General features: G+C 47.2%; 1 protein-coding gene across 1 annotated transcript in view; it reads right to left on the reverse strand.

The window, feature by feature from the left end:
* The window catches only part of cercam (cerebral endothelial cell adhesion molecule), a 72,163-nt gene that overhangs the window by 36,558 nt on the left and 21,973 nt on the right, over positions 1–13,632 (reverse strand). The window contains exons 4-7 of the mRNA XM_067969860.1: positions 12,211–12,345; positions 10,070–10,274; positions 7,032–7,151; positions 734–810 (exon numbers count right to left, since the gene is read on the reverse strand). Of these exons, the coding sequence (XP_067825961.1) occupies positions 734–810; positions 7,032–7,151; positions 10,070–10,274; positions 12,211–12,345 (537 nt within the window). The remainder of the gene's footprint in view (positions 1–733; positions 811–7,031; positions 7,152–10,069; positions 10,275–12,210; positions 12,346–13,632) is intronic.

A 13,632-nucleotide genomic window follows, 5' to 3' on the forward strand; every position in this document is an offset into this window, starting at 1 on the left:
GGAGAATGGATCTACGGACATTCCAAAGGTTAAAATATTCATAGAAATACATAAGAGTTACAAAAAGGAAACAGGCCATTCGGCCCAACTAGTCTGTGTCAACACTAACCCACCACATGAGCAAATTCACATCTACCACTTACACTCATATAGTGCCTTTCATATCCCAAAGAGCTTCACAGGGGAAGAGATTGACACTGAACAAGAAGTAGGAGAGAATAATTAAGAGAGGTGACCAAAAGCACACCCAAAGAGGTAGGTTTTGAGGAGACTTTTGAAAGCAGTGATGGAGATAGCAAGACAAAGAGGTTACGTTGGGTCTACAGCCATTCAGCCCAACTGGTCCATGCCGGTGTTTATGCTCCACACATTGTGAAGGAAGAGAATCCCAATCAACACAGTGGCTGTAAGCTCTGCCAATGATTGGCGGGGAAAGGTGAGGAGGGAGACCTTGGCAGGGGACACAAAGGAGACCAGAGTTGGAAGAGCAGATGGGATGTGCAGAGGTGCAAAGCTGCATAAAATTGCAGCAGTGGAGTGATTTGAAGGTGAGAACGAGCACTTTGAAGTCCATGAGCCCAGGATACAAAACCAATGGGAGATTGGTGGGAAACAGCAGCGATGGGTGGGCAGGACAGCCGTTTAACTCAAACCCTCTCTCCCAACTTTGTTTCCGTGCTGCTTCTTACCCTCGCCACTGGGAGACCCCAGCCCCTCCCAGCACCTTGCTTACCTCATCAAATATCATTTTATCCGGAAGCTTTGGTGGGAGGTAAGTGAACCGTGATGGATACATTGGGGGCCCATCAACTGCAAGTGGAAAGACAAAGCATACTGATATAAATACCATAGCAACGCCGACTGTTCACAGTATGTTTGCATAGTAATTGGATGAACTAGGTTTAGAAACTACAGTAACAAATACTGGGCAGCGCCAAATGTTTATAATATTGATATACTTTTTAATAATTTAGTTTTTTATTTTCATGCTCAGTGAGGCAGTGCTGAGGAATGAGACACATTGGGTGCACAGGGGGTCGATTTTAACTGTTCCCACCGGGCGGGAAATGGGCATCAGTGGGTCAGCCGCCCGTTTTCCAAACAGCCTGATATTCCTTTCCACGGCGGGAAGTTAAAATCAACCCCTTAGCGCGCAGCATCAAGCAATCCCTGGGAGGAGATGGATTACGAGCTGAGTAAAGCTCTCTCCACTCTGCTCCAGCATTATACCCGAACCTCCTGTTACACTAACGCGGCCTCTCCATTTGTCACACCAGCGTGGGTGCGCCGAGTGAGCCTGGCAGTTTCTTTGTAAATTGTAGGGCTCCACGCTTAGTCTCAAACCAGCTCCTACTGTCTCAAACTCATTTCATATAGGGCCCTCACAGATAGGGGAGACTATCATCCCTTCAGTCTGAGCTGGACTGAACCAAGTTCTAGAGGTAAATGGACAATATCCAATCCTTGGTATTACCCTGCTTCCATATTAGTTTACAATATCTACCAATTTATATATGCATTGTATTTTATAATCTACTATAACACCCATTGGTTGTATCATATATGTTGTATTATATATAATATATGCTGTCCACAATCTACAAAATATATTGTAGATTGAATGTATCTCAACTGGCTTGATTAATCCCGCAAGGTCTGGTTGAAGGCCAAGAAGCCCTCGGTTTATCTGGGGTGACTGCATAAACGGGCTCGGTGCAAAGAGGATTGTTGATGCGGTTTTCTTTTTGTATTTTCTTTAAGCTTATTGACCTCAGTGGTTGGGGAATGGAGCATTTCCCCACTTTGGCCCTCCAGTGTCGGTGTGAAGCTCCCCAGGTCAATTCCCGCAGAGCCAGCTGGAGAGTGCAGTCTCCTCTACTGTGGCCCCACACCAACGGGCCCTGCGGCTGGTATACGAGGAGGTGGGGACAGGCATTGGCCTGGCTCATCCTGCTGAATGAAGCACATGGTGAGAAGCTCATGATGGAAAACAGAGGGGGACATTATTGGATAAATGCAGTTTACAAAAGATCACAGAGGACCAGCGAACTGGCCTTGGGTTCAGATTTTTTGTTTCACTTCAATCTGTTTTCAAAGCGATTACACAGGCTGTAGCTATAACAGGAGGCACGGTCTGACAGAAATCCCCTTAGGAGATTTGGGAGGTGGGAGTGGGGGGGGGGTCCGGGTGCATGTTGCTATCCCATATCTTCATGTGTGAGTTTCAGCAAGCAATTCAACCATTTTAGCCCAGGTCCCACCTCTCCTCGTCCGATGTCCAGCAGGGTCACTGGCAGTCTGCTGCCCAACTCCCCCCGCCCCCCCACCCCACCCCACCCCGCCCCACCTCCCTACTCCCCCCGAGGGGCCAATTACAACACCTTCCTATAGCTCAGTGCCATATCGGGCAACGGACAGAAGCGTCAAGGGAGCCAGTCAATTTCTGATTCATTGGGGAAACACTGAGTAGCCATATATATATATATAACGTAAAATAATAACCTACCTAAGGCACATCTAGTAGTAAGTACTTATTGCTAGACTGTCCTTCGCCTGTAACTACTCAAAATGCTGAGCAATATCAATAGTAGGGTGTACACTTGGCCCAGCTCCAGGTCTTTGGTTAGTTTGGAGTCAATTTTCTTTCAGAGCAGAGAGTTCTGTTTGCACAAGAAACCCAAATCCAACCAGAAAAGACAATTAAAGACTGGCTACAGTGCAGTGTGGAGGGATTAAATGGACCAGCTTTTCAACCCTTCCCCCCAATTATCTCTCCTCCTCCCCTGAAGTTGTTGACTCAAGCTGGGGTCTGCTATTCTTCTGGTATCTTGTCTGTAGACAGGGTATTGGAAAGCCATTTGACCGTGAGGGGGCATCCTGAGCCCGATTCTGTCAGCGTCTCACACACACACACACCAGCAGGAGCCATTGCGATCAGAAGAGGGCACCCTGGCTATTTATCCCCCTTCCTAGCCCAGGGACACCAAGTCCAATTGCAGCAACCCTATCACTGCCCTGGCTGATGTTAGCTAACTCATTCCATTCAAGGATTGAACCTGGGACTTCCTTGGGCGATTGTGGCTCAGTTCCACATCATTTATCCCACATAGGCCAACAGGAGACATCCCAGTCAGGTTTTAACTCTCTAGCCCTATACCTCTTTCAATACGCTTGTTGAAAAATTGTTGATTGGACACATTGGCCAGCATTTCCTGCTTCTGCACTTGCCAGCCCAGGATTTCACTTTAATGGGTGGAAAATCGCGGGCCTGCCAAAGCAGAAAACCCCAGCTATATTGACACTGGATGTAATTAAAGCGCCCGGCATTGCTTCAAAAGGTACGTTTTTACACATTTCTTTTTTTGTGAGGCAGTAACATCCTTTTAAGAAGTTATTTTCTCTATATCCTGGCTCCCTGCCATCAGCAGCAGAAAGAGAACAAGTGGGCGTTCTGGTAGTGATACCACAAGAAGAGGGTGTGAGAGTGACAAGGGAGGGATATCTCTCTCTCTCTCTCTCTCTCCCCTACTGCACCTCCTTCGCTCAGTACAGTGAAGCTGCTGCCCTCAGCTCCGTGCCTCTCTGCAGCAGCAGACCCGAGACTAGGACCTCACTCCATGACCCCCATGAACTGCTTCTCCGACACAAACACTATTGCACAAGTAACAAAGTTTCAGCTGCGTACTTAAAGAAAGCTTAGGCGCAATACATTGCTTTTCTTGTTATATATAAATGACCCAGACTTGGGTGTAGGGAGTACAATTTTGAAGTCTGCGGATGATACAAAACTTGGCAACGCAATAAATAGTGAGGAGGATAGTAGCAGACTTCAGGAGGACATAGACCGACTGGTGAAAAGGGCAGACACATGGCAGATGCAATTTAATGCTGATAAATATGAATTGATGCACTTTGGGAGGAAAAGCATGGAGAGGCAGTATAATCTAAATGGTACTGTTTTGAGGGGGGTGCAAGAGCAGAGCGACCTGGGGGTGCAGAGTCACAAATCTTTGAAGGTGGCAGGGCAAGTCGATAAAGAGGTTAAGAAAGCATATGGAATACTTGGCTTTGTAAATAGGGGCATTGAATACAAAAAGAAGGAAGTTGTGCTCAACCATTACAAATCACCGGTTAGACCTCAGCTGAGTACTGTATACATTTCTGGGCCCCACACTATAGGAAGGATGTCAAGGCATTAGAGAGGGTACAGAGAAGATTTACTAGAATGGTACCAGGGATGAGGGACTTCAGTTACATGCATAAACTGGGATTGTTCTCCTTACGGCAGAGAAGGTTAAGGGGAGATCTGATAGAGGTATTCAAAATAATGAGGGGTTCTGATAGAACAAATAGGGAGAAAATGTTTCCTCTGGCAAGTGGGTTGGTAACCAGAGGTCATAGATTTAAAATAATTGGCAAAAGAACTAGAGGGGAAATGATGAAAAACTTTTTCACAGAGGGTTGTTAAGATCTGGAACACACTACCTGAAAGAGTGGTGGAAGCAGATTCTGTAGGAAACTTCAAAAGACAACTGGACATGTACTTGAAGAGGACTAATTTGCCGGGTTATGGGGAAAAAGCTGGGGAGTGGGACTGAATTGGACAGTTCGCTCAAAGAGCCAGCACAGGCACAACGGGCTGAATGGTCGCCTCCTGTGCCATAAGATTCTATGATTCTATCTTTGACTTATAAAATTAAAACACATCATAAAACATTAACAGTGCAGGTGATAGGAGTGTCTGTTCCAGAGTAAACTTTCTCCCCATGCCCACATGTATTGGAGTTCTCAAGCCACGTTGCTCCCCGGCTGATCTTAACCCCAAAAGCTCCTGATCGAGGCAATCTCATCCCTTTAAATACTGCACAGTTTTTTTTCCCCCAGCACATGAAACTAAAACCTGCTGCAGTCTGGATCATAATTTTAAAACCATTCAAAGGCGGTTTTTAGATGCACATGACCTGATCTGATGAATTATTTTTTTTTGCTTAGTGAAATTCTTTTGCAAGTGGTAAAGTCCCCTTTTAAAAAAAAAAGGAATTTAAGGGGGAGGTATGAAATAAAAACAGGAAACGCTGGGGATAATCAGCAGGTCAACAGGCATCTCAGACAGATAAGACACATTAATACATTTCATCAGAGTCACCTGAAACTTTAACCTGCCTTTACCCTTTTCTGCTACTGTCAACCGACTCTGCATTTCTAACGATTTCTCCGCTTTGATTTCACTTTCCTAACTCGGGTGGTTCTCTCGTTAGCTCTTAAAAGGGGGAAAGCACGTTTTCCTGAACTTGTCGCTTAATTCTAAATGTCACAGGCCAAAACGTCATACTTTTACTGGCATCGCTCGGCTTGTACTCTTGTGGTTAATATGCCTGAAAGCTGCTGGCCTAGAAACAGTGTTGGGAGCAGACATTTTGCATGGTGCAGTGACATCACGATTGAGCAAAGAGGACCATGGGCGGCCCCCCAAATGATGTCACTGAGGAGAGGAGTCTGTACAAAAATGGCTGCTCCCAGCCCACCTCGAAGTGGCAATATTTTTAAACACAGAATATTATTAAGGCAGATACTGGTACGTGTTTCTTCCTTTACATTATTGTTCAGATGAATATACTTCCCTTTTAAAATATACAAAACAGGCTTCTACAGAAACAAATAGTGTTTTAGAAAACCACGCACTTACACATGGTAATATTTAAGATTGTTGGACCCCACAATTTCTTTCTTTAAGTCTGAAGGAATTCTCCAATGTAACTCCAATTTAGAAGTAACTGAATCAATTTAATCACAGATATTATAATTGCTATGGTACTTGTTTTGTTTATATCTGTTTCTGTCCATAATCCATGTGGTCCTGGTGACTGTTAAATTGGTGCTTGCAAACCTGGCTGTCCCCCACAAGATTAATTGATTGCTTGAGAGCGCCAAAGAAAACCAATACTGAGGAGAGTTTACAGCTGTTTAGTTATTTTACTTCAGAAGGAAACTGGGAGAGAGCAGCGGACTGCAGCGGTTCAAGAAGGCGGCTCACCACCACCTTCTCAAGGGCAATTAAGGGATGGGCAATAAATGCCGGCCTTGCCAGCGACGCCCACATCCCGTGAACGAATAAAAAAAAAGGATACTAATCAATCTAGGCCGCAGCATCTTTCTTCACTTCCTTTCATTCCTCCATTGACCATAAGCTCCCTCTTGCACTGTTGTTCCTGATTTGTTACCTGAGGGCACGACGCTTTGCCAATGGTCATCAGCCAAGATCACCAGAGGAACAGGTCACCAAGGTCCTATGTGATCATTTTACTGTAGCAAAAATATTCTCCTCCCGGTATTCCTTCCCTTTCATGCCATCCTATCCAGTCAAGCACCTTCAATGGTCTTTTTAAACCCCTTAGTGGCTGTAGTTCTCACCCATGCTCCTCATCATAGGCAAAACTGGTCTATACAGCAAAGAGGTAAGAATTTTCAACATTTTGACTTTCACGTCGCTAAATAGAATATACTGCACACTAACGTCTGCACATAGAGACCTTTAGAATGAAAAAAATACTTTTGGATTAACTGATAAGGCAGTGAGGGTCTTAAAAGTATAAACCTTTCTTAAAATATTGTAATGGTTTTATTTGGACTCGTTTATCATCTTCCTGCTATTGTCAGAAGGTACAAAATGAGATAAGACCATTCGGTCCAGTACATTGTGACCTGTCTCCCCAGCTTATTTAATCTCCTGGGGAAGGTGAATAACCACAGGTTAAAGTTCCATTAAAGAAAACATTTCTCCCCAACTCCTGAAGGGAATTGAGAGAAAAAAAGTTGCTTCAGGATAGCAATCGAACACTCTGGTCTCTATCAACAGCCCTGACTGGCTACAGGTGACACTGCTACGCCTCGCACCAGGACAGGGGACCTTGGTGCTCGAAAGTATTTTGTTATCTATGTTGATCCTTATCCCTATAACTTTTGTTTTCTGTCACATCTATTCCACTTTATCCCTGATGGGTCAAAAACTGTGCACTCAAGGCTGGTCTTACTCATGGCGTCCAACATAAGATGCACAAAGTTCAGGCTGTCGTCTTCCAGTGTGTTTTGGGGCTTGACAGGCACGTTGAGGAAACCGTATCGCTCTTTATTGCACACGTACATCTGAACCTCTGCAATAAAAAAAACAAGAAGGGTTATCAGGATTTGGCCGCAAACCTACTAACGGAGGCAACCTGCTCAGTTGGCTCAGCCTCGTCCTCCTCCACCGTCTCCCCGGCCCCCTGACCCCATCACACTTTGTACTTCTATCCCACTCCGCCATCGACCTTCGGACTCATCTCCTTCGTGAAATCTGCCTCCTGTTCCCTTGACCCACTACCGACCCAACACCTGATCACTCAACCATCTCTCCTCACTCCAGTGCTGCTGGCATTGTAAGTGGAACCCTCTCCACAGACATTGTTCCTCTCTTCAAAGCTGCTGTCATCACCCTCTTCCTTACAAAGCCCATCTTCAACTACCAGCCATTGCAAATCGTCCCTTCCTAAGATCCTCAAATGCACTCCTGATTCAAGCTCGCCTATTCGTGCTACTTTACAACAGTGACTACATTTCAAAAGTACTTAATTGGTTGTAAAGCAGTTTGGGACGTCCTGAGGTCGTGAAAGATGCTGTATAAATACAAGTTCTTTCTTTCTTCTTTTACTCTCTTTTGGAATCATGAAAAACTTTAGTCTAGTTTCTATCCTGCACGCAGTACTGCGAATTTTGTTAGGCAAGAGCATTAAGGGTTATGGAACCAAGGCAGGTAGATGGAGTTAAAATACAGATCTAATTGAATGGCGGAACAAGCTCGAGGGGCTGAATGGCCTCCTCCTGTTCCTATGAGACTGCCTGGGTCCAAGTCACCAATAACATCTTTTGCGACCATAGGGCATCCTCCTCAACTTCTCTGTGGACTTGGAAGTGGTTTGACCACAGAGTTCTTCCCCACCACCTCTCCTCTCATGGTTCCACTCCTAAGTGTCCCTACCATTCCTGGTCTGCATGGCCACTCTTGCCAACATTATCCATAAGTGAGGGGGGGGGGGGGGGTCTATCTTCCATATCTATGCTGATGATACCCAGCTTCAACACTCCAGCAGCAGACTCAACTTGACAAATGTTACTGTGCTTGTCCGACATCAAGTCATGGAAAAGCAGTATCTTTTTTTCCAGCTTAACAGAGGCCATACCCTTGCTCGAAAGAGCATGTGTGGACACCAGGTTAGGAGAGGGCGGGATTCTGCTGCAATGTCCTCCTCCCAGTCAAAGAGCTTGCAAGCACTCAGAATGGCCACTTTATTGAGGTAATGAAGGGCAGTCAGCGCCCGGGAAATTGCAGCCAGGCAGAAGTAACCGCCTCTTCTGGAAAGCAGGGAGGCGAAATATTCGGGTGCAAACAAAACCAATTTGGTGAAAGTTATTGGAGCATCGATGAGCGATGTCACTGAATTTTTATTTCCGCCCTGTCATCCAGTTCTCCCTCCCGGCAGAGCATCTCTGACGTGGGGAGATAGAGTCTGAGCCATCCACTTCCCCACGGGGAGGGAGGGAGAGAAATTTTGGTTGGGGGGTGGGGGGGGTGGCAGGATGAGAGAAGAAAGGAAAAATTGCAACCCCCCCCCCCACCCCGTGTTGGACATTACAGTCGCTATTGGTGGCAACTTTGTCCATTCACAACTGATACCAACAGGACTCCAATGCCCCTTTAACCAGGGTGTGACACGAAGGCAACCGTGACTTGCCTTCATGTAGAGTAGTGATCAATCCAATAGAAGCTTAGAATGTCGCTGGACTCACTAAAACTGCACCACTTTCATATTAAAGCAAGCTCACTGACACAGAAATCTGAAAGTACCAGTACATTGGGATAATGTTCAGCAGTTCATTCCCCCTCCGTAACCCGGGGAGCTGAAGCCGAAGCCATTGGTATCCTCCCAAATGCTCCCTCAGACCGAGATCAAGGAATTCAGCACAGCCCAAGGGACGGACCTTCCCGATCTGTACGACTCAGCTGGATAAACTCAATCGGCCACCAGAGGAGCCTGTGAATAGAAGCGACTGAAAACCGCGTAACGTTCCCCACCCGGGGGGGGGGGGGGTCTTTAGAATCGGCGATAGGTTACGTGCTTTTATTTGAGAACTGCGCTCTCTAGAGGCACACCTGAAATTAGATCAATTCCAGAAGAGGAAAGAAAAGGAACGAGACAACCGTGTCAGTCAAACGCCAACATTCCCGAGACAAAGGCGTGTTATTCTGGGAACTGTAGTTGACACTTAAAAAAAACTACAACTCTCAGAAGGTCGAGTGTCAAGTCAGTCATGTGATCCCAATGCAACAACAACTTGCATTTATATAGCACCTTTAGCATAGTAAAACGTCCCAAGACGCTGATTCACAGGAGCGATTATCAAACAAAATTTGACACTGAGCCACATAAGGAGATATTAGGACAAGTGACCAAAAGCTTGGCCAAAGAGATAGGTTTTGAGGAATGTCTCAAAGGAGAAGAGATTCAGGGAGGGAATTCCAGAGCGTTAGGCCTAGGCAGCTGAAGGCACGGTCGCCAATGGTGGAGCGATTAGGAAGGTCAAGGAGTGGTGAAGGGTTGGTGAGGGTGGGGGGGGGGGGGGTGGGGTCCGGGGGGAGTACCCGAGATGGGAAAAATGAAAGAAGGAAGAAAGACTTGTATCTATACAGCGCTTTTCACGACCTCGGGACGTCCCAAAGCGCTTTACAGCCAGTGAAGTATTTCTGAAGTGTAGTCACTGTTGTAATGTAGAAAGGAGGCGTGACGACACGAGAGAGGGGCCTAGGAGGGGGTAGAGAGAAAAGAAGAAAACAAAAGAGAAATAGCAGTGATGGGCTCGGGTCCAGAGCGGCAACCAAAGCATGCACGCGGATGGACTCCGGGAAACTCAAGCAACAAGACTCGGAGAACACGCAAAGCAAGTAGCTCCTGTACGTCAGCGGCTGTTAAGAAGAAAATGGGCTTGGCTGTTCTTTTGAGCCCGTTCCTTCCTCGCTGCGCACACTGCTGACTACCTGAGACACGGCACGAAAACGCAAACACGATGATGTCGTCGAAGGGCCAGGAGTATTCCGGATGCGGTGGGTAAAACGCCAGGTCCCGCGTCGCTTCTTTGCGCAGGTCGATCAGGAAGGTCGAGTGCACCATCGGAACGGCGAAGCAGCCCAGCCGCTGGCGGTTTCGAGTCGGGAAGTATTCTGCTGTCCTGCGGTAATAACCCTTGACCAAAATAAAACAAAACAGTCAGTTCGCTTTTGGAGGCAAGCCCCCTTCGATCGAACATTTACTGCATTTAAGAACATAAGAAATAGGAGCAGGAGTAGGCCACACGGCGCCTTGAGTCTGCTCCACCATTCAATCAGATCATGGCTGATCTTCGACCTCAACTCCACTTTCCCGCCCGAACCCCATAACCCTTGATTCCCTTAGTGTCCAAATATCCACCAATCCCAGCCTTGAATATACTCAACAACTCAACATACACAGCCCTTTGGGGTGAAGAATTCCAAAGATTCACAAATCTCTGAGTGAAGAAATTTTTCCTAATCTCAGTCCTAAATGGCCAACCCCTTATCTTGAGACTACGACCCCAAGTTCTAGACTCTTCAGCCAGCCTCTCAGCATCTACCATCAAGCCCTCAAAGAATTTTATACATTTCAATGAGATCACCTATTTCCCAAGTAGGTGCTTGCCCTCGAGACGCCACGCCTGTGGGCTGCGCATAGCGAGGAAATCGCGGGCCGCGCCGTCCATCATTTTGCATTCATTAAAGTGAATGGACGGGAGAAACTCGAGCCGCCTGCTCTCCAGATTTCCCAATATGCCGACCGGAAGATCCGTCTCCCTCCCCCAGCAAGGCTGCAGAAACTTGGAAAATGGGTTCTATTATTTCAAGACCCAGTGGGAAAAGCCACAGAGAGGGAAAGTGGCCACGGCCTATTTTCAACAACCCACCAGAAGCCCGAGTAAGAGAAGGAGACTCCCAGGCCAGGTTGTCTGCCTGTTCTCAGAGCTAGGGCGTGATGGACAGAAGGAAGCCAGAGCAGGAGAAAACCAAAGAGAATTCCATTCCCAACATTCCCAGGACTGGGACTTAAAGCTGGAAAGACAGAGGCCGAGAAATTGGATGGTGCCCGAGTCGGGGCGCGATCCCGATGGAAACACATGGTGCAAGCGCCTAAAGAGGCCGGTGGCAGGACCACAGCAAATTGGTCCACCGGCCGCATTTGTTTATCGCTGGCCAGCTGCGGCCGTCTGTCGCGGCCCCAGAGGCAGCTCACCGATCTTGGGGGGAGCAGTGAGATCAGCCCAGCTGAGATCCTTAGGAAAGTCCGGGAGGGTGTGGGGGCGGGGGGGGTGGGGAAAGAGAGGAGAGGGGCGGCCGGCAGTGGCCCAAAGATTTAACGTGGCTGCGGGAGGAGCAGGCTCCACAGTAAGGTAACACAGTTCAAACTTACCTTTCCGGCGGTAGCCTCCAGCAGTCCCTTTAAGGACCGCTGGTTTGGCTGCCAAGAGCACAGGCTGCTGTTAGTCGCAATCGAGTTTTGCAAAGGGGATCTCAAACAAGCACTGGGCCTCCCTATTTGCATATGCAAACGGCCTAACACCCGTTTTAGGCGCGCACCCTGGACGCCGACAGAGGTGCCTTTACCAAATGAGCACGCCGCCCGCCATATTGAACCCTTGGGCGCCCGCTTTAGGCCTGTGTAATGGGGGCAGTGCAATCCAATTTCTAGGTCCAAATCTCAGGCATTTGAGCCCCCCCTCTTTGGCCCGGTGAGAACCATGACAGTGTTGACTATGTCATTTGTCCAAGGTTTCGTTTGCGGATCTTCTGGTGAAGTTACAGTGGATGATCGGGAAAACCCCAATGGAATTTCAATCCTATCTCCCTCTCCTCTCCTCTCCTCTCCTCTCCTCTCCTCTCCTCTCCTCTCCCCTCCCCTCCCCTCCCCTCCCCTCCTCTCCCCTCCCCTCCTCTCCCCTCCCCTCCTCTCCCCTCCCCTCCTCTCCCCTCCCCTCCCACCCCCCCAGTGACAATACGGCTCCCCTCCTCTCACTATCCGGACATTATAAACAGGGACATTAATTGTGATGAAAGAATGATTTCATTTCTGTGTAACCGTGAAGAACCTGCGGACACTGCCCCTTTACCTGAGGGGTGATTCCACACCAGAAGTTGGAGTACGCTGTCTGTGACACCAGCAGCGGAGCTATGACGGATTTGTTCTCAGCCATCAGCAGGTTCAGCGTCTGGTCATTCGTCAGAATATTGTCCGTATCCATATACTAAAAGTAAAGAGAAAAAGAATTAAAATTAGTAAGTTCAAAAGAAAACCAAGTATATAAAAAGAACTGGAAAGGACTATTCTACGAAACGCAAAATTTCTAGTCAAGTGCGATTTGTGGCACCCGATCTTCTGTCGTGGAAAGCGTTGCCATGGAAATGGCTTCCCTCAGTGACCATGCAACTAAAACCACCATTGTTCCTTCACCCATATAGTGTGACACAACAGCCCTGAAATGGCCACAGTTGATATTAATGAATGAACGCTTCACACACTCGTATGGCATTCCTGTGACTGCCATCTTATAAATACATCAACACCTCGGCTAAAATAGTGCGACAAGGAATGTCATACCATCGCATTAAGTGTTTTTGGGCTACTATTTCTAGACATCATTTCTAGACTAATAGCTGCAACACTGTTTACAACTTCGACAACCCCGGTTACACAAATTGCAAGCAGCTGCTGATTTTGCACCGCTGAATGTTCTCATCCCATTTAAACAGTGAGTGTGTTAAGACACTGGCAGACCATCCAAGGCATTGCTCACAGTGAGTGGGAGGATAAACTATTTTAGAACAGCAGCGTTTTATCAACGGTGTGAAGGGAAATGTGCTGCAGAAAGTAAGTGTGACATTTACAAGAAATGAGCACTGTACTGACAGTCAGTCAGGGTTCCTGCACACGCTCCCAGTGTTGCTCATCCATACGGGGGCCAGTCTCTGGGAGTCCCCCTTTCTCATTCCATGTCCAACAAGCTGGATTGGTCAATAATAAGACCCCGCTCTGTAGGTCCTCACCATGTCTCACAGACACACGCAGATCATTTGTTGTTGCTGCTCCACCAAGTGTGACATTTTAATTTTATGCTTAGAGCCAGAATATTGATGCTACAAACTCGTCAACAACAGAACGAGCATTGATTTTCCAGTCGCCGTTATTTTAAACGGATCACAAATAACGCAGAATCTAGTCTAATGTGCGTTACTATCAAACCATCAAAAGCAATGTTGTGCCAAGGTTTATTTGGCGGTGAATTCATCACCTCCAAATCACTCTTGCCAGCAAACCCACTCCCCAGAGGTGAATTGTACCAGTTAGAATACAACCACACATCCACATTGTCGGCTAGAGGCAGCGTTCTGGCAGAGATTGGGTTGCTACAGCCTCGACTTGGCTGTGTTAACAGCATTTGACAGCTGGCAAGAACTGAGCTCCAATCCTCTTGCGTTTTGGTAATTAGAAGCAAACAAGAATCCCAGGACTGGAAATACTAAACAACTCCGAG

The sequence above is a fragment of the Heptranchias perlo genome, chromosome 31, assembly GCF_035084215.1.
Source record: "Heptranchias perlo isolate sHepPer1 chromosome 31, sHepPer1.hap1, whole genome shotgun sequence".
NCBI lineage: Eukaryota > Metazoa > Chordata > Chondrichthyes > Hexanchiformes > Hexanchidae > Heptranchias > Heptranchias perlo.